At 42.0% G+C, this 22,314-nt stretch overlaps 1 protein-coding gene across 2 annotated transcripts in view; it reads left to right on the top strand.

The window, feature by feature from the left end:
• Positions 1–22,068, top strand: part of CALU (calumenin) — a 28,741-nt gene extending 6,673 nt beyond the window's left edge. Inside the window, exons 2-7 of one of the 2 annotated variants that reach the window (XM_038369725.2) lie at positions 6,090–6,327; positions 10,323–10,516; positions 15,366–15,532; positions 17,011–17,071; positions 18,038–18,237; positions 19,238–22,068. In XM_038369725.2, coding sequence (XP_038225653.1) covers positions 6,107–6,327; positions 10,323–10,516; positions 15,366–15,532; positions 17,011–17,071; positions 18,038–18,237; positions 19,238–19,342 — 948 coding nt within the window. In that variant the 5' untranslated portion in view covers positions 6,090–6,106 and the 3' untranslated portion in view covers positions 19,343–22,068. Of the gene's footprint in view, positions 1–6,089; positions 6,328–10,322; positions 10,517–10,586; positions 10,781–15,365; positions 15,533–17,010; positions 17,072–18,037; positions 18,238–19,237 lie in introns of both variants that reach the window. The other variant, XM_038369734.2, reaches the window with a different exon arrangement.
• Positions 22,069–22,314: the final 246 nt, after the last annotated feature.

Genomic DNA, 22,314 nt, shown 5'->3' with positions numbered 1-22,314 from the left:
CACAAGTATATACATTTATAAATAAGAAATACAGGTGAGTCACATCATACGCGCATTTAACTTATGCGAATTCAACTATACGCGCTCGGCAAAAAAAAAGAAAAATAACAAGATACCTGTAAATAGTGCGGGTTATTCCGCCCACCATTCCACTCAATAAGCGTATGCCCTGGAGTGAGCGTGAATTGGGAGACGTGAATCTGCTATTCCCTCAGTCAGTCTCAGTTTCCACGTGCCTCTCGTAGCGTGAGCATCTCGCTGCACTGAGTGTGATTCTAGTGTTTAAAGATACTGTATGTATTTTTCATACAACATGGCCCCTAATTGCAAGCCAACTACTTCATCTGGTGCTCAACCAAAGAAACAGTGATCTGTTCCAACGCTGGAGGAAAAACTGGCTGTGCTGGATTTACTGAGAGACGGTATGTCGGTCTCCAATGTGGCGGGTAAATATGGCCACAACGAATCTAGCATCCGTGCCATCAAGATTCAAGAGAGAAATTCGTCAAGCCGTGGCATCAAGTGCTCCAATAACTGCTAAGGTGACGAGCCAGGTGCGTGATAAGACTTTAGTGAAGACTGAAAAGGCATTAAACTTATGGCTGGAAGACATGAACCGTAAACATGTGCCTATCGATGGCAACACGTTGCGAGAAAAGGCTCTTAGCCTCTATGCACTGTTCAAACCTCCCGCTGAAGAGGGACAGCTTTCTCATGAGAAGGAATTCAAAGCCAGCCAAGGTTGGCTTAACAGTTTTAGGAACCGCTTGAGCCTCAAAAACGTGCAGACTACTGGTGAAGCTGCATCTGTCAATGAAGAGGCAGCAAAAGCCTACCCTGAACAATTAAAGAAAATCATAGAAGAAAAGGGCTATCTTCCAGAACAAGTTTTTAATGCTGATGAGACTGGAAAAAAATGCCCAACCGCACTTACACTTCGAAATCAGAAAGACAAGCCCAATTTGCTGAAGTATTCCAAGCAGCGAAACACTTGAATGATTTAATTTCTGAATACTATCCCTCTGATGGAACGAAGGCTCAAAATCACACATAGTATTATGGACTATTGGAGACCATATCAAGAAATGTTTGAGCGGCTCAAGAGACAATAGCGACAGTTGCCGATCACCATGTTTTTCAAAGAAACAGCCAGCAGCAGATGAGCCTACGCAATCAACTTCTCGAGCTGAACCAGAGCCGACCATTTCGTCTACGACTCGCTCTCCGTCACCTCTGTCTCCCGGATCGACATCAAGCCCTGACAACCCCCTGTAATTAAAAATACAGTACTGTAAAACTATATTTTGTATATGTACTCTTTATTATATACTGTACATTACTTTATACATGTATACATATTACTGTATAGGGTTGTATACACAAAACCATGTACAGTATACTGTACTTTATGGGCGATTTAAGGGATTTGCAAGGGTAATTTTGACTATACGCGATTTTAGCCTTACGCACTAACTTTAGAACCTAACCCCCACGTAAGATGCGACTCCACTGTACATCATTCACCATTTTCTAGCATAATAAATGTAAAAATTAAGAATCTGAATGTAAATTAAGCTATATAATTGCTTAAATAAATGTATAGCTACAGTGTATCCTGGTTAGCAAAAAGAAGCACCAAATTTAGCATAAAAATCTATAATTGCAAATCAACATTGATTTTTACTGGTTACTAACCAGTAAAAATCAAACTTTCCTTAAGAAAATAATAAAAGTACAAATGAACGATTAAAACTAATGATTTAAATCAAGGTTTTCTGCTTGCTGATTTAAATCATGATTAAAATCAGTGACTCAAATCACTTTGATTTAAATCAGTCCGTTCTGGTAACATCACTGTAGATGGTCGTATTATCCACAAATGCCTAATTCTCTTTTAAACTTTCTTAAATCCTCAGGCTCAATGATACCTTGTGATAATGAAGTCATAGATGAATTATGAATTGTGTGTTTGTGGGGGCATGATTAGTTATTTGCAGCCTTTTGATTTCATGTAATGTTTCTTTGTTCTTGTATTATGAGTAATTAAATATGGGCTCCTCTTTTGCCTTCTCTTTACCATGCAATCTGCTGTATGTCCTCTATAATATTCTTTCTTATACATCTCTCTCTAAGCAAAACAGTACAAATCTTTGAAGTCTCTCTCTACCTTTATTTTATTTTGGTACTCTGAGTACCTACTGATTCTTCTAAATCTTCTCGTAGATAAGAACCAGAATGTGAAGACATACCATGATTGATATAAAGGCTTTGTAATTTATAACCACTGTATGTCTAGCTTCAATATCACAAGTTATAATGTGACCTGTTTTGAGACTGGCAACTCCAAATACAGAGTTCTTGCGTAATATGAATGGTGGAGCTCTTTGTCAGGGCTGCTTGTTCCATCTGTTTTAACTTCATATCTCTTGGTGCGAATATTAGTTACATAGCAGGATTATCTTCATCTGATTATTTCTTCTGTCATAATAACCTTTAATCTCTTCCACTGCCTGGGAAGCTTGCGTCTGTGTTGAATGTGGCATTGAATCTCATCCTAACAACTTCACAATGATTCACGTGGCAAACAGACTGCACAAATCCATTGGATATTATTCCTTACTGTGCTATTTACATCATCTTAAACTAATATTTGTAATGTGGTTATGCTCCACTTAAACAACAGAAATACTGTGACTTACAAGAAGACTCAAGTAACTGTTCAAATGTTTGTTTGTTTAACTTTTCCTACTTGTTTCACTTGCTTAAAGGATGGCAAACTTTCCTTTTTGTTGTTGGCTTTTTAACCTCTTGAAGTAGTTTAAACTAATGTGGGAGGCTTTTTTCATGACTCCTATTTCTGTGAAATAGAACTTAGTTTTATAAAGCTGCTTCTTGCAGGACTTTACTCTTTATGTAAACATCTCCACTTGTACCATAGTGGGTGAATGTGAGTGCCTATGATTTAGATATTGGGTATAGGTATGTTACCCACTCATACTTCTAAATTCAAGTTATGACTAATTAAATCAGATAATCAAAGGAAATATTTGTGTGGGAGATGGGAGAGACACTTGCTTACCTGGGGAGTCTAGAATAGTTTACCCTTTATGAGTCCACTTTTATGTAATATCTGTCTCCTAAAAAAAAATTTGGGGTGCGGGGAAGAGATGTGCATTTGTAATTTGATTCTAGGGTTTGAAGACTACTGAACTAACTGATCAGGATTCAAAATAAATAGTCTACAGTTGCTGTTACCTATTTGTATTGGATGTCTTGGGCTAAGGACAATTAGGGCTATGATAGTCCTAATTGAATCTTCTTACTGCATGAATCTAATAAATCAAACCTGAATATTTGAACTGTTCCAAGTTAAACATTAGTCCTCAGTATGTATTTGCATTCATTGTCTTTTAATCCAGGCTGTGCATCGTTGTAGTACCTCTCTGCAATGTATCATTTCTAATTTGGCTGCAGCGTTCAACTTGATCACTTTTGGAGATAGTTTAATTTGGAGGCAATAAAGTAGCATCTAGGTCAGGGGTCTCAAACTCAAATGACCACAAGGGCCATATGAGGACTAGTACATTGGCCTGAGGGCCGCACCACTGACCACCCCACCTGGCCGTGCCCCCAGTCCACCCCTTCCGTGAGGCCCCGCCTCTTCCCACCCCTTTCCTGCCCCCATTCCAAGCCCTCTCTCTGTCCCCAGGGGGTGCAGGAGGGGTGTGGCAGGTGGCTCAGGGCAGGGGGCTGGGGTGCAGGAGGGATGTGGGTGTGGCAGGGGGTTCAGCTGCAGGAGGGGTTCGGGGACCAGAGCAGGCTGCCTGCCTGCCCTGCCCTGCCTTGCGCTACTCCAGAAAGCGGCCGGGACCTGGAGGGGGGCACAGGGGGTCTGTGTGTTGCCCTGGCCACTCCTCCAGGTACCTCCCCCGAAGTTCCATTGGCCGGGAATGGGAGCTTCAGGGGGGTATCTGGAAGGGCGGCCAGGGCAACACACAGACCCCTATGTCCCCCCTCCCCCCAGGTCCCAACTGCTTCCTGGAGTGGCGCGGGGGCAGGGCAGGCATGAAACCCATGGTGGGTGGATTTGGGAGTTACTTCAGTGAAGGAAATGCAGAAGGAAGAAAGGAGAAGCAATATAAAGACCCAGGAAATGGGAGAGAAGTAAAGAAAAGAGGTTGGGGTTGGGGAACAATGTTCCTAAAAGTGAGAGTTTTCTCATTGAGTGATGCTGAATACAAGAAGTTACTGAAGAAAAAAAGGTTTCAGAGTAGCAGCCGTGTTAGTCTGTATTCGCAAAAAGAAAAGGAGGACTTGTGGCACCTTAGAGACTAACAAATTTATTAGAGCATAAGCTTTCGTGAGCTACAGCTCACGAAATGCATCCGATGAAGTGAGCTGTAGCTCACGAAAGCTTATGCTCTAATAAATTTGTTAGTCTCTAAGGTGCCACAAGTACTCCTTTTCTTGAAGGAAAAAAAAATTGTCTATATTAAGACTACATTCTGCCATTAATCTTTGTGCAGACTTTACATTGACATCAGTAGGAATTCTGTTGTAGATCAAGAAGAGTATATAGTCTTAAAATTTTCCCAAAACCACAGAAAAAGTGAAATTCATGCCTCTGCACTGAATGAGTTTGACAGTGGTAAACTAAGTGTTTTTGTCTGGAGGGCTGTACATCTTTGGGGTTTTGTTTTGTTTTTTTAATCAATATTGCTGCACCTCCGATGGAGGTGATACTAATATAATTCCTCACATTTGAAAGAAACAGAATATCTTTTTAATAGACATTAAATATGGTGAATTATAGGATAAAAATAACTTGATTGTTTTTTGATTTAGTCCTTAACGCTGCAACTTTAAGGTAGTAATGTAGATTTTTGCTGCTGGTCCCACAAGATTTATTGAGGGGGGGGGAAATGATGGGGAGAATATCCTAGTTCTATGACCGACAGGACCCAGTTGACAAAGGCCAGCTGTTGCCTCTCTGTTATTAGTGCACTATGCATTTGTAGATTTATGGCTCGTCAACACCTAAAACTTAGATCAACCAAACTACCTTCCTCAGGGATATGAAAAATTCACACCCCCACAGAGATGTAGTTCTGTTGACCTAAGCTCTGGTGTAAGTACCAAGAGATCAACAGAATAATTCTTTCATCAATTTTAGCTATTGCCTCTGGAAAGGGTGGATTTACTACAGTGACCGAAAAGAATTCTTCTGTTGCTGTAGCAAGTGTCTGTGCTGCAGTTGTGCCACTGTAACACTTGTTGTGTAGACATATACTTAAAAAGCAGCCATTTGCCAAAGACTTAATAGTGTCTGTTTGTCCAGTAGGCTAAGGCCCTGTTCCTTAAATGGGATCCACTAATATGGAGTCCCATTGACTTCAGTGGGATTTCTTATGTCTGCAAGACACTTGTATATCCTGCTGATGGGCATGGTATAAAATGTTAAACAAAACAATCCTGTATGAGATAATGGTTAACCAAGACTTGTCAATTTTAAATGTTAATAACTTTAAAATTATTGACCTAACTCACTTCAAACTTGGCTCAAATTGTTTAGGTCTAATTGTGAGCTACAAAATAAGACAAGCTTATAAGAAATTGGCTCTAATTTAAAAGGCACGGACAATTGATGTGAGCAAACCAGTTTTGAAGACTGCAGACTTAATTAGTGCATGCACTTAATTAGTGCATAACATGCGTGTGCACCTGGAAACAGCAAAATATGGTGCGTGTTCAGTATGCAATTTTCAAACTCCCATAACTTTAAACCGATTCAATTGTATTTTTTAAATCTGAAGACACTAGTTGTGGACTTGACAATAAAGGTCTTGGAAGAGCCTTGCTGAAGGCAGCTCTGCGGGGTGTTGTTGATTAGCCTCAGAGGGGGCCCTATAGAAATGCAGTAGCTACTTGTAATCCGTGGATGAGTAAGGCAGAACAAAATGAAAAGTTAGGCAGAAATTCCAGGTGTCTGGATTCATCCATCCTTCATTATTAAACACAGAATATTGAATCTGAATGAGTATCTTGGGAGAAGCAAACCCCTAAGTGACTTATCTGTTAATATCCCAAAGGTTCATCTTGAATCGTCATGACCATTCAGCAGTTTCTTGTGTACCTATCCCTTTGTGCGGTCTGTGTCCTCACCAAACCCACGGACAAGAAGGACCGTGTTCACCATGACCCGCAACTCAGTGACAAGGTCCATGATGATGCACAGAACTTTGAGTATGACCATGATGCTTTCCTTGGTGCAGATGAGGCCAAAACCTTTGACCAGCTGACACCAGAGGAGAGCAAGGAGAGACTTGGGTAAGGAAATTACTAGCTTTTTACTTCATGTAAGAAGAACTACCTCACATTTTTACTCATCTGGAATTTTGCAAAACAGTTTTCCCATTCCTTGAAATGTAATCCTAAAACTCAAGTATATTGATATTTCTTCTATACCAGATGACTGTTTGGTACAAATGTTCTAAATTTAAAACTTTAAATGGGGTTCAAAAGTCAGTAGTAGCTCAAATGCTACCCGCAAGCCAAGTGTAGCCTTGTGAAGTTATAGGTTGTCTGCAGCACATCTCATCTTTAATATGGAGCTGTTTCTTTATAGGTATCATCATGCAATATGGTCTTGCCTCTCATATTAAGTTAAAACATTGCATGCTGGGCTAAGTTCCCTGTAAGTTGCGCAGCCATGCAGCAACCTATTAAGTGCCGCGCAGGCACTCAGGCTGCAGTGGGGAGACATGCCTCTCTCCAGCCCAGCCCTGGACCTGCGATGGCCTGGGGGAGAGGCGCCCTGGACCTGCCGCGGCTGGCGGGAGAGCCAGCCCCGGACTGTTGCGGCTGGCACAAGGCGCCCCTCACCCCATTCCCAACCTAGCTCAGACGTGGACCTGCCTCAGTCGGTGGGGAAAGGCGCCCCTCCCGCAGTCCCCAGCCCTGTCCTGGGCCTGCCTTGGCCAGTGGGGAGAGGTACCCCTCCCCTGGTCCCCAAAGCTGCTACGGTGGGGAGAGGTGCCTCTCCCTCTTCCCACCCAAGTGCTGCTGCAGGGAGAGGGACCTTGGAGGAGTCCTCTCTCCCTGCCGCAGCCCCGGAGCAGCCTGCCCCCCAAACCACTCATCCCCAGCCAGAGCCCGCTCCCGCTCCAACCCTCTGTCCCAGCATTGAGCCCCCTTCCACATTCTGAACCCCTCTGGCCCACCCTCGCCACATGAATTTCGTTGTGCCCCTCACACATCACCTCCATATTGCTGTTTGCTCCATTCCATACAGTTCAAGGTAATTGGGTGCTGGCAAGTTGCCATTATTTAAACAAAGCTTGGCTTCTGTCTTAAGGGAAAACTAAAACTCCATGGCAGGAGCGCTCTATCCATATTGATTCCCATCTAGGAGGCAACTGCTGCACAAAAACCACATCCGTTGGCACAAGCTAGTGAAAATAGCATACTTTTTAATTAACTTTTGTCTTACTACTTTCACTCTAATTGGCTCCCATTGATAATGCCAGGATATGACCTTGAGAAGGATACAATAAGAGCTGGACACAGCAGTTGTTTGCTCTTCAGCATAACAGGGCATTCCCCTCTGTCCAAGTGTCACATAGCTGCACCTGTCACCACTCTGGTTTATATTTGGCTTTACACTTTGAAGCATAAGCCTACCCAGTACTGAAAGCTGCTGTTGAAGTGGCTCTTGTGAGTGCCCCACCTATGATACCTCAGCACACAGCCTTCCTACCTTGCCAGATGCTCTAATATAAAATTTTTCTGCTTTATTTAAGGGACTATATTAAGTTTAAAAACTATAAAATTTAAATAAATGTCTTTATAGTATTAACACTAAAATTATTACAGCATAAACTGCTTTTTGCAATTTAGTTTTCTGTGTTTTTTCCCTCCGCTTGGCAATTAAATTAGACCCATCAATTTTGCTTTTTAAATTCTCATATACAATTCTTGCATCATAAATGTAAGAAGGTGCTCTGTAAACAGACAAGACAGGGCCCCTGCCCCAAAATGCTTCTAAGTGACGCAAACAAAAACAAGTGCAGGACAACTGGTTTTGGAGACATTACTGAGGTGATGATATATGCCCTATGCTTTGCACAAAGATGGAATGTTCATGTTGCAGGGACTGAGTGGGGAAAGATTTAAGTCCAAATTAAACTAGTGATTGGCACTTTAAAAAAAAAAAAAAGTTTTCTGTAAGGCTCTGCAAAAACTTGCTTTTTATAAAAGCCTGAATTTCAAGAATAAACTACCTGAGTGTGTCTACATGAAATACTTGTTTTAGTTCTCCACACTGGTGCCACTTATATCTGGAAAAACCAATACATAGCACCCTTTTTGTAAGTTTCCTTGGTTTAAAATCCTAGTATAAAGTTATTGCACATTAGGTCACCTTCATTGTATTTGTTCTCTGTCTCAGTTCCTCCAAGTTCCTAAAGGAATCCTGATGGTAGGAACATAGGCATTGTCATATTGTATCAGCCAATGATCCATTTAGAGAGACTAGGTGGGTGAGGTAATATTGGACCAACTTCTCTCTAATTTCTTGGGATCGATGCAGCTACAATTACACTGCATGCAATGATCCATTTTAATCTAGTATTCTGTCCCTGACACGAATACCATGGGCTTCCGATGAAGATGTGTTTTCTTAAAAATGGACAGTTACATAGTAGCATGTGCAGGGAATAGGTTTTTCCTAACTTTACAATATACACCCACAACCTCAAGTGCTTGTCACAGTCATACTCTTTCAGGCTGAGGAAGACTAGATTAGAAGTGTATTGAAGGAGGCATAGGGGGCTGCCTTTGTTTGACACGAGAAATGATTGCCTCCTGCCTGGAATTACTGTGTGTCTGCTCTGTGACACACTTGGCTTGAGGAGCAAGAGACTGCCTTGGAAATCACACCTGGGTGGTCACTGGGCCAACCAACATTTTTTCATCACTTCCAAAGCGCTTGGCTCCCAGTGCTGCTGAGGCAATGAACGCTTTTCCAGAATGCAAGCTGCTCTTCCTGCGTGTGTAACAAACTTTGCTTGGGCTGTCAGTTGTAAAATTAAACAAGCTTGTTTTTATTGCTTTTGTGAAGAAAGTGTTCTAGTGGGAAAGATCAGCAGGTTCTCTTCTAGTGCAAGAGAAATGTGCAGCTCGGAAAACTGGTTACAGAATGTAGAAATATGCAAGAGATCCCCTTTTCAGGTTGTTTTGCTTTTCTAACCTTTAGGTTTCATCATTGCTTTGCATTTTAATTTCACGGTTCTGCTAAGTTATTGGCTAGAAAAAGCTGGCAATGGGAAGAGTGGGGACTAGGGTAAAATTTTGCTCCTTAAAAATGTCAGTATAGGTATTTGAACCCACCCCTCCCTCTGACGTGCCATTTTTCCTTGTTTTACATGTGAAAGGCACTTTCATCACTCTTTCTGAATCTGAACTGGTATTGTGCTTGGTCAGTCATAACACACTGCTAAAACTGATTCTTGTGGCTGGCATGTTTGTGTGTGTCTGCTATTGAAAGAGCCCAGCCTTCAGAGTTGAGAAGGTTCTTGCTCCAAACCTTTTACAGCACCACTTTTGGCTGTTCCCTGAAGTCACTGCCTTTCTGGTGATCTTTACATTGTCAACTGAACTGGAGTTCAGTCTGTGATTAGAGCCACATGCAGCCTAACATGCTGTTCTTATGGACTCCACCGATGTGTTTGGAACAGGTCCTTGTGCTCTGCATGATCTAAAAGTGAATGGAGTGTTGACTCAAGAAGCATTCCATAAGCTGCCAGACATGAGGCAATGAGGGGAGTGCTGAGGAAATGGGATCCTGCTGAGGCCTGTCCTTCCCAGCAGGCAGGACATTGGAGGTGGAAAAGAAAAGAATGTATCAGAGTTGTAAGGAATCACAAAATAACTGCAGCATCCTCTCTTAATTGTGCTGTGATGCATTGCATTGTGCATATATATAATGAAGCTGCATTTTTCTTATGGCTATGAAGAGGAATGAACAAGTCAGTATTCCAGTAGCCTGTGACTTACTGAGGCTGAAATGTGCACCATCCATTTTGAATCAAGTATTCTCTACATCAGTCTGGTAAATCACTTTTTAAAATTGTGTGACTGGCAAAAGCATATAGGACGACACCAGGTGGAAGGCAGTTTTTGGTAGCTTGCTGGGTTACAGTTTGGAATTGACTTGTTCACTCCTGCATACAGGTGCAGTGTGCTGCCAGTTAAAATGCACTGCTCTGAGTAGAAAGAGCCTTATTTACCTTAACTTTTCCTGCATTTCTCTGCATTTTCTACAGAAAGATTGTAAGTAAAATAGATGAAGACAAGGACGGGTTTGTAACTGTGGAGGAGCTCAGAGACTGGATTAAATTTGCACAAAAACGCTGGATTTACGAGGATGTAGAGCGCCAGTGGAAGGGGCACGACCTCAATGAGGACGGCCTCATTTCCTGGGAAGAGTATAAAAATGCCACCTACGGCTACATCTTAGGTAGGTCTTTATTCTTGGGGTAAAAGCTTTGTGGAGCTGGCACCTTGAAACTTGCTGTTTTGTCTTGTAGAATGATTGTAGATAAAATAGACACGGATAAGGATGGGTTTGTGACGGAGGGGGAGCTGAAAGCCTGGATTAAGAAGGCCCAGAAGAAGTACGTGTATGACAATGTTGAACGCCAGTGGCAGGAGTTTGACATGAATCAAGATGGATTAATCTCCTGGGATGAGTACAGAAACGTGACATATGGCACTTACCTGGGTAAGGGGCGAGATGTCAAACCTGCAGACACAGAAGTCGCTAATCAATAAAGCAGAAGTGTTGTGTAACACAGAGAATGGAGAGCTCTTGTAGTGTATAAGATTCAACTGGGAACAATCTTTTCCTTCATATTAGTAAGAGGTCCGTGAAATTGGCAAGCACACAGAAGAATCTTAAAAAGCTAAAGTTTGTATGAAGATGCAGCTTTGTAACTCTGCTTTATTGATTCATTTTAATTTAAAAATCTAGTCTAAAATTAAATCTGAGCAGTAATCTTGACAATTTTATTCAAGACTTCTGGGCAGACCCTTTGTTTAACATTTAGTTTAACTCTCCATTGCTTGTAATATCCCACTTGAAGCTCTAAAGCTTTTCCCTAGCCATATTTATCCACTGATGGCCTTCAATATCTGCAGAAATATATATGTGGCTGTGGAAATGCAGCCATGCTGTAGCAAGGTACTGTATGTTGTGTCTGTATAAATTGTGATTCACTTGGCTTTTAACAACAGCTACGTTTCTGGAATTTGAAGCTCCTGAACGGCAACATCAACTGTCTTTTCTTAAACTTAGGACGAAAAAAATAAAATGTATGTCTTAGCTCTGTTTCTCCTCTCCACTCCACCCCCACTTCCATTGGGGGCCTGCCCTTTTTTTAGCGGTGGCCCTGTGACATAGGGCCTAGATCTGGTTTACGAAGAAGTAAAGACTGGCAGTATCTGTGGAGACCTTTGAAGGGAGGGGCTACTTTGAGTAGGGCTGTGGGAGAACGAAGACTAGCAAAGGGACTTGTAACCTGGATTGCATACAGGTGTGGTATGAACATAAGAATGGCCACACTGGGTCAGACCAAAGGTCCATCCAGCCCAGTATCCTGTTGGCCGACTGTGGCCAAGGCCAGGTGCTCCAGAGGGAGGAAACCTAACAGGTAAAGATCAAGTGATCTCTCTCCTGCCATCCATCTCCACCCTCCGACAAAGAGAGACTAGGGACACCACCATTCTTTACCCATCCTGGCTAATAGCCATTAATGGACTTAACCTCCATGAATTTATCTAGTTCTCTTTTAAACCCTGTTATAGTCCTAGCCTTCACAACCACCTCAGGCAAGAAGTTCCATGGGTTGAATGTGCACGGTGTAAAGAAGAACTTCCTTTTATTTGTTTTAAACCTACTGCCCATTAATTTTATTTGGTGGCCCCTAATTCTTGTATTATGGGAACAAGTAAATAACTTTTCCTTATTCACTTTCTCCACACAATTCATGATTTTATAGACCTCTATCATATCCCCCCTTAGTCTCCTCTTTTCCAAGCCTCTTTAATCTCTCCTCATATAGGACTCATTCCAAACCACTAATCATTTTAGTTGGTATGATGGAATAAATTTTGCAGAGCAGCGTGACTATTTGTGGACTCGCATAATACATTTATTACATGCTTTCAAAATGTATGTTGCATCTTTTCTGCTCTCTTCCGGCTAATCCATGTCCCTCCAGAGCTGTTTCTATCACTTCACTCTGCTGAGCAGTTTTAGTCAGCTGTGAGGTTTGGGGCATTTCTCCCCACTTGTAAGTAACCTGTTAAAACTCAAGACCAGCAATGTTCAGTCCAGCACCAATGACTGGTTAAGAAGAAAGATCCTGTGACCCTGTAGAACTCGAAACAAGTCTTATACCACGAACTAGAAAGGGAAAATACCAGATTTCTTATGGGATCCAGAGCACTTGTTTCTTGTCCTGGGACATCCCAAGGTATCTGATCTTTACAATTTGACAACGTTAAGTATATAGAAAAACTATCTTGGGTCATCCTGAGGGTTTTTATGGCTTTCTCTGAAGCCCATGCAGTTGGATCGGACACCTGTCTCTGCAGGGGTATATTTAAAATGTCCTAATGAACAAAGTAATATACTCAAAATATTTCTCAAGTTTTATTTGTAACACATATGGCATATGTAGAGCCCATGAGAGGGTGGTATGCCATAAAGATCTCATTCCCAGGATTTTGGGATGGGCACATTACTCACCAGTGCCTCAAGTTAATGCTGATAAAACCTTCGTAATGCACTTGCACCACCTTCTACTCATTTTGTTATATACAATTTATATATATATAGATATATTTATCTACTAAATAGTTAATATATTAAAACTACTTGGTCTTTCTTTCATAACTACAATGCTGATCTGTCCCTGACAGCCATGTATGTATAATGGCTTGGCTTCCCACTTCTGTTAAAAAGTCAATACTTTTCCATAATAGTATCTGGTGAAAGATCTTCGTGTCTGTTGTGAAAAGCTGTTTTCCCTTTCTCTGGCGTGAACAAATTTGGAAATGCCTCTCAAATGTTTGACGCCCAGCCAGGAAACTAACAGATCCCTTTACCTAATTGAGAACATACATCTTCCATACTGCAGGAGCTGACACACCATCCTCTTTCACTGCGGCTCTTTTGGCTGTTGTATGTAGTATTTTTAAAATTAGGTTTTTGTGATCTAAATGAAATAGCATGTTAGTAAGCTCCAAGACCGTGCTAGTCACTTCACTGCTGCACTTGAATAGTGTGTGTAAGCTTCTGAGTGCCCCATGCTTTAGCATACGTCGCCAGAATGCAAAAGGAATTTCTGTGGACCCAGGCTGTGCACGATGATACAATAAGCAGGCTCTCTGTGGAAGATTTGCTTAGATTATGATCTGATGTCCTCATTAAAGAACAAAGCCATTATAGTCTTTGCTTATGTTTAATATTGGCTCTAAATGGCACCAACTTCATATGCAGGCTTCAGAACCTGCACCTGGCCTTGCTGGTATGTTGCTCATAAACAGTGATTTTTTTATTTTATTTTTTTTTTAATAAATACTCTGGATCTGCATTCTCCTCTATCTGTGGAGTTCAGCCTGTGATTAGAGCCACATGCGGCCTATGTCCCAAAGACAGCTTTCTGAATTTTCCCATATACACTGTCAAGTACTCCATGCTGTGGTGAACCAGAGTTGTTAGATGTAAGTGCCCTTGAGCTGGCCAGATGAAGTCCGAAAGAGCAAACCTGTATGCTGCTGCTGCAGTGTTAACGGTGCCACTAGTTGACCTGAATTTTAGTGTGTACCTTGAACATTTTCTACATCTATTTCTGTTGTGGCCTTGCTCTGCAAAGTTCTAATGAGCTGTGCAGTTGAAGCCAATAACTGCAAATTACTAAGTCTTGGCTTGGTTCATAGCTCTTTAATGCCAATTTTTTGGAGAATCTTAATCTTTTGTAAACAAGCATAGGAATTTTTATGCCAACATGTACAAGTATTTTACTAAAGCACTTAGTTTAGCCTAGCATGAAATGAGGACACAGCGGGGGGAGAAAAAAAAGAGCAAGCTAGATAGTTATTTGCTTCCTTTAATTTACCCTTAATTAATTCACATGGTTGTTACATATGTTTCTCGAAGCAGTTATCCTTGTCTTTTAAGTTAAACTTAAAAGAAATGTATTCCTTATACTTCTGCTCCATGTAAAAATTAACTTGAGACTGGTGACCTCATCACTTGAATTGACGGTGCCATTTGCAGAAGTTGTAGCAAATGGAGTGTCAACCAGCCCACTGTATAGCTTGGGTGCTAACTTACCCACAAAGAGGTAGTGTTTTTGCTTTAGTAGATAAATGCACAACAATAGTATAGCCCCCAAACTGTCACAACTGAACATACATTCACCAGATCAAAATTCCTTTTACTGTTTTATTTTTAATATTTGCCTAATATCAGAATTTTAAAGTGTCAGTATTTAATTTAGTGTTTCATGTTCACAAGATGGTAACCACATTCTGGATTAAATAAACTCTAAACTGGGCTTTTGTTAGCCCAGGATATGATTAATTACTCTGTTGACAAAGGGGCACCTATATGTTGTTACTATTTTAGTTATTAAATGTACTTTGTCCTCAAGTATTCACTGCTAATTAAAATACCTTGCTACAAACATGGGCCCCAAAAATAAGATATATAATTTGTATATGAAATTACTGAAGTCTAATTAAATTTAATCTCCCTAATAGGCCCTCAGATACTTTTGGGGAACGTATAAGTATTTAGATTTGGACAGTCAGCAGTGTTGCTCTTGCTTTAAAAATGCATGTTGCACCTCTGTGGGAGAGCATTATCCCATTACATATTCTATTCCAAGAGTAGCCAAAATCTAGCCCACAGTCTCTCCTACCTTTAACACAGAGAAGATGTAGCCCAATGAGATTACAGCTGTCAGAATACAATGTTTATCTTGATCAAAGTGTCCTCAGCTGAGAGAAGCTTGGAAGCATTTCATGTTGACGCTTTTCTCTTCAAGATGCCCCTCGGTTAAAATGTAGAACCAGTGGAGACCTTTTCCACTTCATGAAAAATAGGTGCAGTCTCTGGAGTCCTAATGAGTTTTCACTGTAACCCTTGGATGTGCAAAGTTTGGGCTCTCCTGACACACACATTGTGAAGTTTCCCTAGTCAACAGCAAAAGGAAAATTTGAAATGCAATACTGGTGCAATTGTTTTGTGGATGAGCTTTGGAGTCTAAAATGGGTATAACTTATCTGTTTCTGCCCAGATGACCCAGACCCTGATGATGGGTTCAACTACAAACAGATGATGATGAGGGATGAACGAAGGTTCAAAATGGCTGACAAGGATGGAGATTTGATTGCTACTAAGGAAGAATTTACTGCCTTTCTGCATCCAGAAGAATATGACTACATGAAAGATATAGTAGTACAGGTGGGTGCCATTTACAAAGCAGGTTGAGATTACCTGGGGCCTTAAGGAGTAGGGAGGAAGTAAAATAAAGAGGTTTTTATACTTGCTATCTCAGGCTAGTAACAGTCTGGTACCTCCCAGTTACCAGTGATCTCACAGGAGTACGTAGTTGGCCTGTTGGGTGAGGGGGAGTCATGTATAAGGTTTATTTACCGGTGGGCATAGCTTTTTGTAAGGTTTCATTTTTTTTATCATAAAGTTTTGAAGTTTTTTATACACTATTCCAAATGTTTAAAAAAAATCTTGCCTGAACCCTCCTCCCCATAAGCGGCAGTTCCAGGCAGCAGCCAGTTCTGTGATGGATCGCGTTGCAAACCTAATGAATGCCCTGCTGGGCTTTGCAGGAACTAAGAGAAGAAAAGATGCTTCTAGTCACTGACATGCTAAGTGGCTCCTCTTCACTTGGCTAGTGGTAGCATGCAGCACACGTTGCTGAAGGGGGTGGAATTATGTTCCACTTCCAGGGCACATTTAAACTCCTTTGTCAGTCTGTCCTCTTGTGCTGTGCACCAGAGCAGACCTTCCATTTGCAGCTGCATTTGATGGCTGTTTTGGAGATTTTTCCATTTAGCAATTGCTGTTTACTGAAGCACAGGTGTATCAGCTAATCCTTCTATAAATAAAGTATGTACAGTAACTCCTTGCTTAACGTTGTAGTTCTGTTCCTGAAAAATGCTACTTTAAGTGAAACAATGTTAAGCGAATCCAATTTCCCCATAAAAATGAATGTAAATGGGGAGGTGTGGGTGTTGGGTTCCAGGGAATTTTTTTTTTTTTTTTTGCCAAACAAAAGACTCTGTGTGTGTGTGTGTATAGCTACAGCTCATGTAAGCTTATGCTCAGATAAATTTGTTAGTCTCTAAGATGCCACGAGTACTCCTTCTCTTTTTGCGAATACAGACTAACATGGCTGCTACTCTGAAATATGTTGTTAATGTAGCCTCACACTCTACAAGGCAGCACGAATGGAGGGAGGGAAGACAGCATGGCAGAGAGAGACAGACACGCACACTGTGTGTGTGTGTGTGTGTGTGTGTGTGTGTGTGTGTGAGAGAGAGAGAGACTCGTATTGCTCCTTTAAGTATGCTGACCCCACTCTAAGTACATTGCCTTTTTAAGTAGATCAGTAAGTTGAGACAGCAGCTGCTGCCAGCAAGCTCCTGTCATGGTGTTCTTCCCTTCTCTCCTCTTACCCCCACCCGTAGAGATAAGGGGGAGGAGGATACCCTGACATTATCCCCCTCCCCCCAGCAAGCAGGAGGCTCCCAGGAGCAGCTCCAAGGCAGAGGGCAGGAGCAGCACAGGGCAGAGGGGGGAGGGACAGCTGAACTGCCAGCAATTTGCTGTCTCATGTTTTTTCCTCTAAGTGGTAGAGAGCCATAAAAAGACCTTTCTTTGTCCATGAACTTTGAGGCTAACCTAGTCCTTTTTTTAAATAGGAAACCATGGAAGATATCGACAAGAATAGGGATGGCGTCATTGACTTGGAAGAATACATAGGTAAGCAACTTGCACACTCTCCTTGAGGCTGCTGATAATGTGTTCGCTTCCCATCAGTGCTTTGTAAAAAGATACTCCCAAATGAAATTACATTGCAGCCTCTTGTGACTAGTATTTGTGCCAAAGCAGCCATGCGCTTTAATCTCTTCTTCCTTGCCTACTCTCTGGAGTTTTTCTAATAGGTCCCTCTTTGCTCCCTAACTTTGAAACTGAGTTTGATATTTTTCCCCCATGTCAATCCTTACTATGTAATTCCAAGTTAACTGCATAACCAAAATGACATGTATAATTTGCTTGGGGGTAACTAGACAAAATGCAAGTATGATCACAGAACCCTAGGTAGAAGGGAACATTTGCTCTAAGTCCTTAGGCTGCTCTCTGATATATGACGGGGCCGGCCAATTGCAGAACAGCGCTGCCACGTCTCTTGGCAGTAGTAACAGAGCAGCTGTCATTTTAGCGCGCTCTCTTTTTTTTTTTTTTTTTTTTTTTTTAATGGAAGGCTTTGGCACTGAATAAGTGTGGTAATAAATGCCTCTGACTCTAAAATATATGCCAATATAGAGACTCTGCACATTTCTCTAACATGTTTGAAGTAACCTTTTTAAACCTAAATGTCTGGGCTAATCTCACTAAAGTAACAAGATCCAGGCTAGGTGGCCACTCGGAAAATGGGTGGAAAATCTGCAGCTCCCTAGATCTGTGGTGTGGCCTGTGGTCACTGTTGTATGTAATAGAGGGCTGCACTCTGCAGCAAATGCTTTAAGAAGGCTGTAGCATTGCATGCGGGGATCTGCAGTTTCCACTGGCTGCATGTCCATATTGAAGATGAGGATGACTGCTGCAATTTCTCTGCTTAACTTAGGTGTAACCACCTTGCTTTACGATTTGCTTGCACAGTCCCAAGTGGAACAAAGAGGTGAGGGGGTATTCTTGCATCAGCAGCTGTCGTGTGTTCTTGTTCAGGGGATATGTACAGTCATGATGGCGATGCTGATGAGCCAGAGTGGGTGAAGACCGAGCGGGAGCAGTTTGTGGAATTCAGAGACAAGAATCGAGATGGGAAGATGGACAAGGAGGAGACAAAAGATTGGATCCTCCCCTCAGACTACGACCATGCTGAGGCAGAAGCACGGCACCTTGTCTACGAGTCTGATCAGAACAAGGTGGGAGGAGCTTGGTCCCCCTCAGTGTCTTGTCCTGTGCAGGATGGAGGCTTCAAAAGCCATTTCAGAATTGTCTCTGAGGATCACTTTGTAATTCTGGCAAGAAGCCCGAGTTACTGTGAGCAGCTCCACTGATGCTCTCCCTTTCAGTAGTGATTTTGGAGCTTACCTCAGTAAACTTAACAACTGTAGGGCCCTTTTTTCCTGGAGCTAGCACCGATGATTTAAAAAGTTTGGCAAACACTCTTATTGAGCAGTCTGATTTAGATTCCCCTTTTCTTGCCTAGGGAGGCAGCCACATCTCTGCCATATTGGAGAACAAGGCATGAGCCTTTCTCTTCATCCCACCCTCCCCAGAATGCCTTGGGTGAAAACCTGCAATGGTCTCTACAGTTGTCTCCATATAACTAAGAGGATAGGAATCTGTCATGGCTGCTGTGTGAATCTGAGCTCACAGAACTGTGCAGGGGAAACACATGCACACGCGCTCTGGGGAAACTAGGGCCCAGGTGTTACCTGCTCCCCACCATGTGACCTTGGGGTAGGAGCAGACAAGGAAAGCTGGGCCCTTCAGCCATTCAGAGAGCTCTCTACAGTTGTGACTGGACTCTCTCTGCCCTGCACTGATTGGCTGCTTGATCCAGCCCTCCCTTCTTCTTCCCCCACTCCCCAAATCTCCTTATCCCAGCTTCACTGAACACCAGTCCCGTTTACCTCCTTCCTTTCCCATTTAGCTGATCCCCTTGTAAGGAAATCCCACCCAAAAAACCCACAACACACAACTTGTGGCACTACCATGACATTTACCACCATCACATTGTTCACTCTGCTTGTGTGTTCCACCCATCCCCCAACCATGTGTCTGTCTGGTCTATTCTGGGGTGGGGACAGTCTCCTCTGCTGTGTTTGTCCAGCACCTAGCACAATGGGAGCTGAATGCTTGGCTGCTCCTTAGCCACTACCATAACACACTTGACTAACATATTCCTTTTAATTTTAGGATGGCAAACTCACCAAAGAGGAGATCGTTGACAAGTATGACTTGTTCGTGGGTAGCCAGGCCACAGACTTCGGGGAAGCCTTAGTACGACACGACGAGTTTTAAGATGTGTACAGAGAAACCTGTTTCTTAAAAGTAATTTATTTTTTACAGTTTCTGGATTAACATGAGAAACGTTTTCGCTACTGAGACTGTTATTTCAGACTATGAGGTGAAAAATCCTGTCCTGTCCTCTTTCTCTTTCCCTTTCCCAAAGGGATGGGGACATGGTGTTCTGAAAAGTGACTCTATAATGATAACACTTGTCGTTTTTAGATTTACACTTTGTTTTATGTCTAACAAGTTCTGTTTATTTTTGTATTTGTTTGGGTTCCGTGTGAAATGAAGAATGCATATTCTGAAAAGTTAGCTGCAGAGTAATGTTAGTTCCTTCCCCAGTGCCCCACCTCCCTCTATCCCTCTTAATGTTGTATAGACATAGCTACAGAATCTTTTACAAGCCACAGAACAATAAGGTCAAGCAACAAAGCTATATGATGATTGTTTAGATTGGGGAATGCAAATTCAGCCTGAGGACCACAATGGCAGCTTGTTCAGAGCCCAAGGACAACACACAATGTGCTTCAACTGAGCATTTTGCAGTCATCTTCAGTGCAAAAGACATTCTCCCAAAATGCAATGCTGTATCTTGTCCCACGAAGTCAAGAACATTGCATGCTGGGAGCTGTCTGTCTGTGGACTGCACTGTAGAATTGGGGGATTCTGTGTGACTGCAGACTGCCTTTTGGCCATTCCTGCTTTGCAAACCCCTTCAAAATAGGCACCATGGTGTATGGCAGCAGCAAGACAAACCTGTGCTTGCTCTTCTCCAGAGCATTCCTTCATGAGGCCTTTGCTGTTCTCGGAGCTCCAGTAATTTGAACTAATACATCAAGTGTGATCTGAAGCTTTCCATCCAAAAATATGTGGGAGGGGGGGCCATCTTGCAGATGCTGCTAAAATCCTCAGCCTGCGTTTTGTGTTTGCCTCAGGGTCTCTGTAAATGCGAATTAGTTGTGCATTACATTCTTCTGAATCCATATGGCTTCCCTGTACATAGTTAATCAAAGCCATGTGACCCTATTAGATGAGGCAAGAGGCTGATGTGATGTGACCCTCTGTATGTTATACAGGGAAATCAACCAGGAAAAGTGGCTGATCCTAAATTGATCCCTTAAGGCAAGGAACAAAGTAGATCAGTGCAGCTTGCTCCATTGGGTTAGGGATGGAAATGGGAGGGGCTCCCTTTTTATTTAAACCGTTAGACTTCTGCAAATCATACATCATTGAAGTGCCTTTACCTACCAAAACAAAAACAAACCGGGGCTAGGTTGTCAGTTTAGGAACCTCAAGATGAAATGCACCAAAAGAGGAAAGCTAAGAAACAACAAGGCTACAACAAACCAGAGAATAAAAACTCTGAAGACTGAAATTAACCTTTGTGTGTTCTGCTCCTGTGCAGTGGTTAAACAGCAGTATTAGTAGAAAGCTTTGCAGCAGTGTTCTTACCTTCTTGTGAATTTTTAACCATATGCTGCCTATTTTACCAGGGATTTTCTTACCTCAGAAGGCAAACCACTTACTTTGTTGTATCCTGAGGTATTTTCTTATGCTTTTTTCTTTAACCAGGGAGAACTGCTGTTAGAGAGCCAGAGATAAGTGATTGCCAAGAGATGACTTCTCTACCTTAGCTGGTGACTCTTCCTTGGAGTGCCATTTTGCACAGCTTAGTGGGTCACTTGCACTTCTCATGTGTAGGGCCTAGTGGGGGGAGTGTTGAAATTAGTCTAAAGCAATCACTGTGTTTGCAAACATAGGTCATTTCCTTCACTATATTGTCCTGTAAACACTAACGCCAGCCTCTTCTGGCCCCTTAACTGTAATAAACTTGGGCCTCTTTTTCTTTAAATTGGTTTGTTTCAAGGGTTAAAGGCTTGAAACATTAAGTATGTGTACTCCTATTATTTCATGTAACTTTCTACAAATAACACACTTTTGATATAACTTGAGACAATGAATCAAATCATAATCAAGCATTGTATATGAGATTTGTATGGTATACGTGCCTTTAGTGTTCACCCCTGAAGTATGGGTGTTCTGACCCTTGGATGTGCTTTATGGTTTTGGGATAAAGCCAGGAAGAATCCTACTTTAATAAACAAACCTTACACATAGCAAAGGAATCTGGAGGGGATGAAGGCCAGGTAATGCAGCAGTGATAGGGCTCACTACAGGAAGGCCATAGCCTCACATTTCTGGTGACCCAAGCTGCTTTTGGGTCTCGCATTTAAAATGAATTCCATTTCCTCCTGGCCTCCGTCCCATCATAAAACCTCCAAGTGGTTTTGACACAGTTGGGTGTCTTTGCATGTGAGGCTCAGGACTTTGAAATGGGCTAGTGCTGTTCAAGTCACAATTGAGATGCATTTACAGAGCTATGTGGCAGAAGTTTGCACAGCTGCCGTCAGCACTAATGACTGGTGCAGACACTTTATAAACACTAAAATTCTTTCACCAGTAAAGTAAAACCTATTTCATATGTTCAGCATCAGGAGAGGTTTGGCCATATTCAGTGCTCTGCGATGCACGTCAGTTTAATCTCAGCATTTTCCCACTTCTACAGTATGTTATCAAAGCAAATGTCAAGCTGGTGAAAAACAGATTGCACACCCAAGGTGTCTGTTCCCATGAATGCTAATCCTCTAGGTTTTTTTTTTGTAGAGTGTAAACAGATTTTTATAATGTATGTCAGATGTAAATCTGTCTCAATAAAACTGTTTACATTCACTGTGGCTTCAAATGTACATTGTTTTATCATTCAGCAGCTGAGACTAGGAATGATCTGTTAGTTATATTGGAATGATTTGTGGTCTGTCATCACGAAGAAACCGTGCAAGTGGAATGCTGCAGCGAGAATAAGTACTTCTATAAAACTGCACCTTGTGGGAGCAGAGCCCTGGCTCAATTTATGGACTTGCATTCTGAATGGGCTAAGAAAATTAGAACGGCCATACTGGCTCAGACCAGTGGTGTATCTA

Source organism: Dermochelys coriacea, chromosome 1 (genome assembly GCF_009764565.3).
Source record: "Dermochelys coriacea isolate rDerCor1 chromosome 1, rDerCor1.pri.v4, whole genome shotgun sequence".
In the NCBI taxonomy this organism is placed as follows: domain Eukaryota; kingdom Metazoa; phylum Chordata; order Testudines; family Dermochelyidae; genus Dermochelys; species Dermochelys coriacea.
The sequence above is the reverse complement of the archived record's forward strand: the minus strand, read 5'-3'. Positions and strand labels throughout refer to the sequence as shown.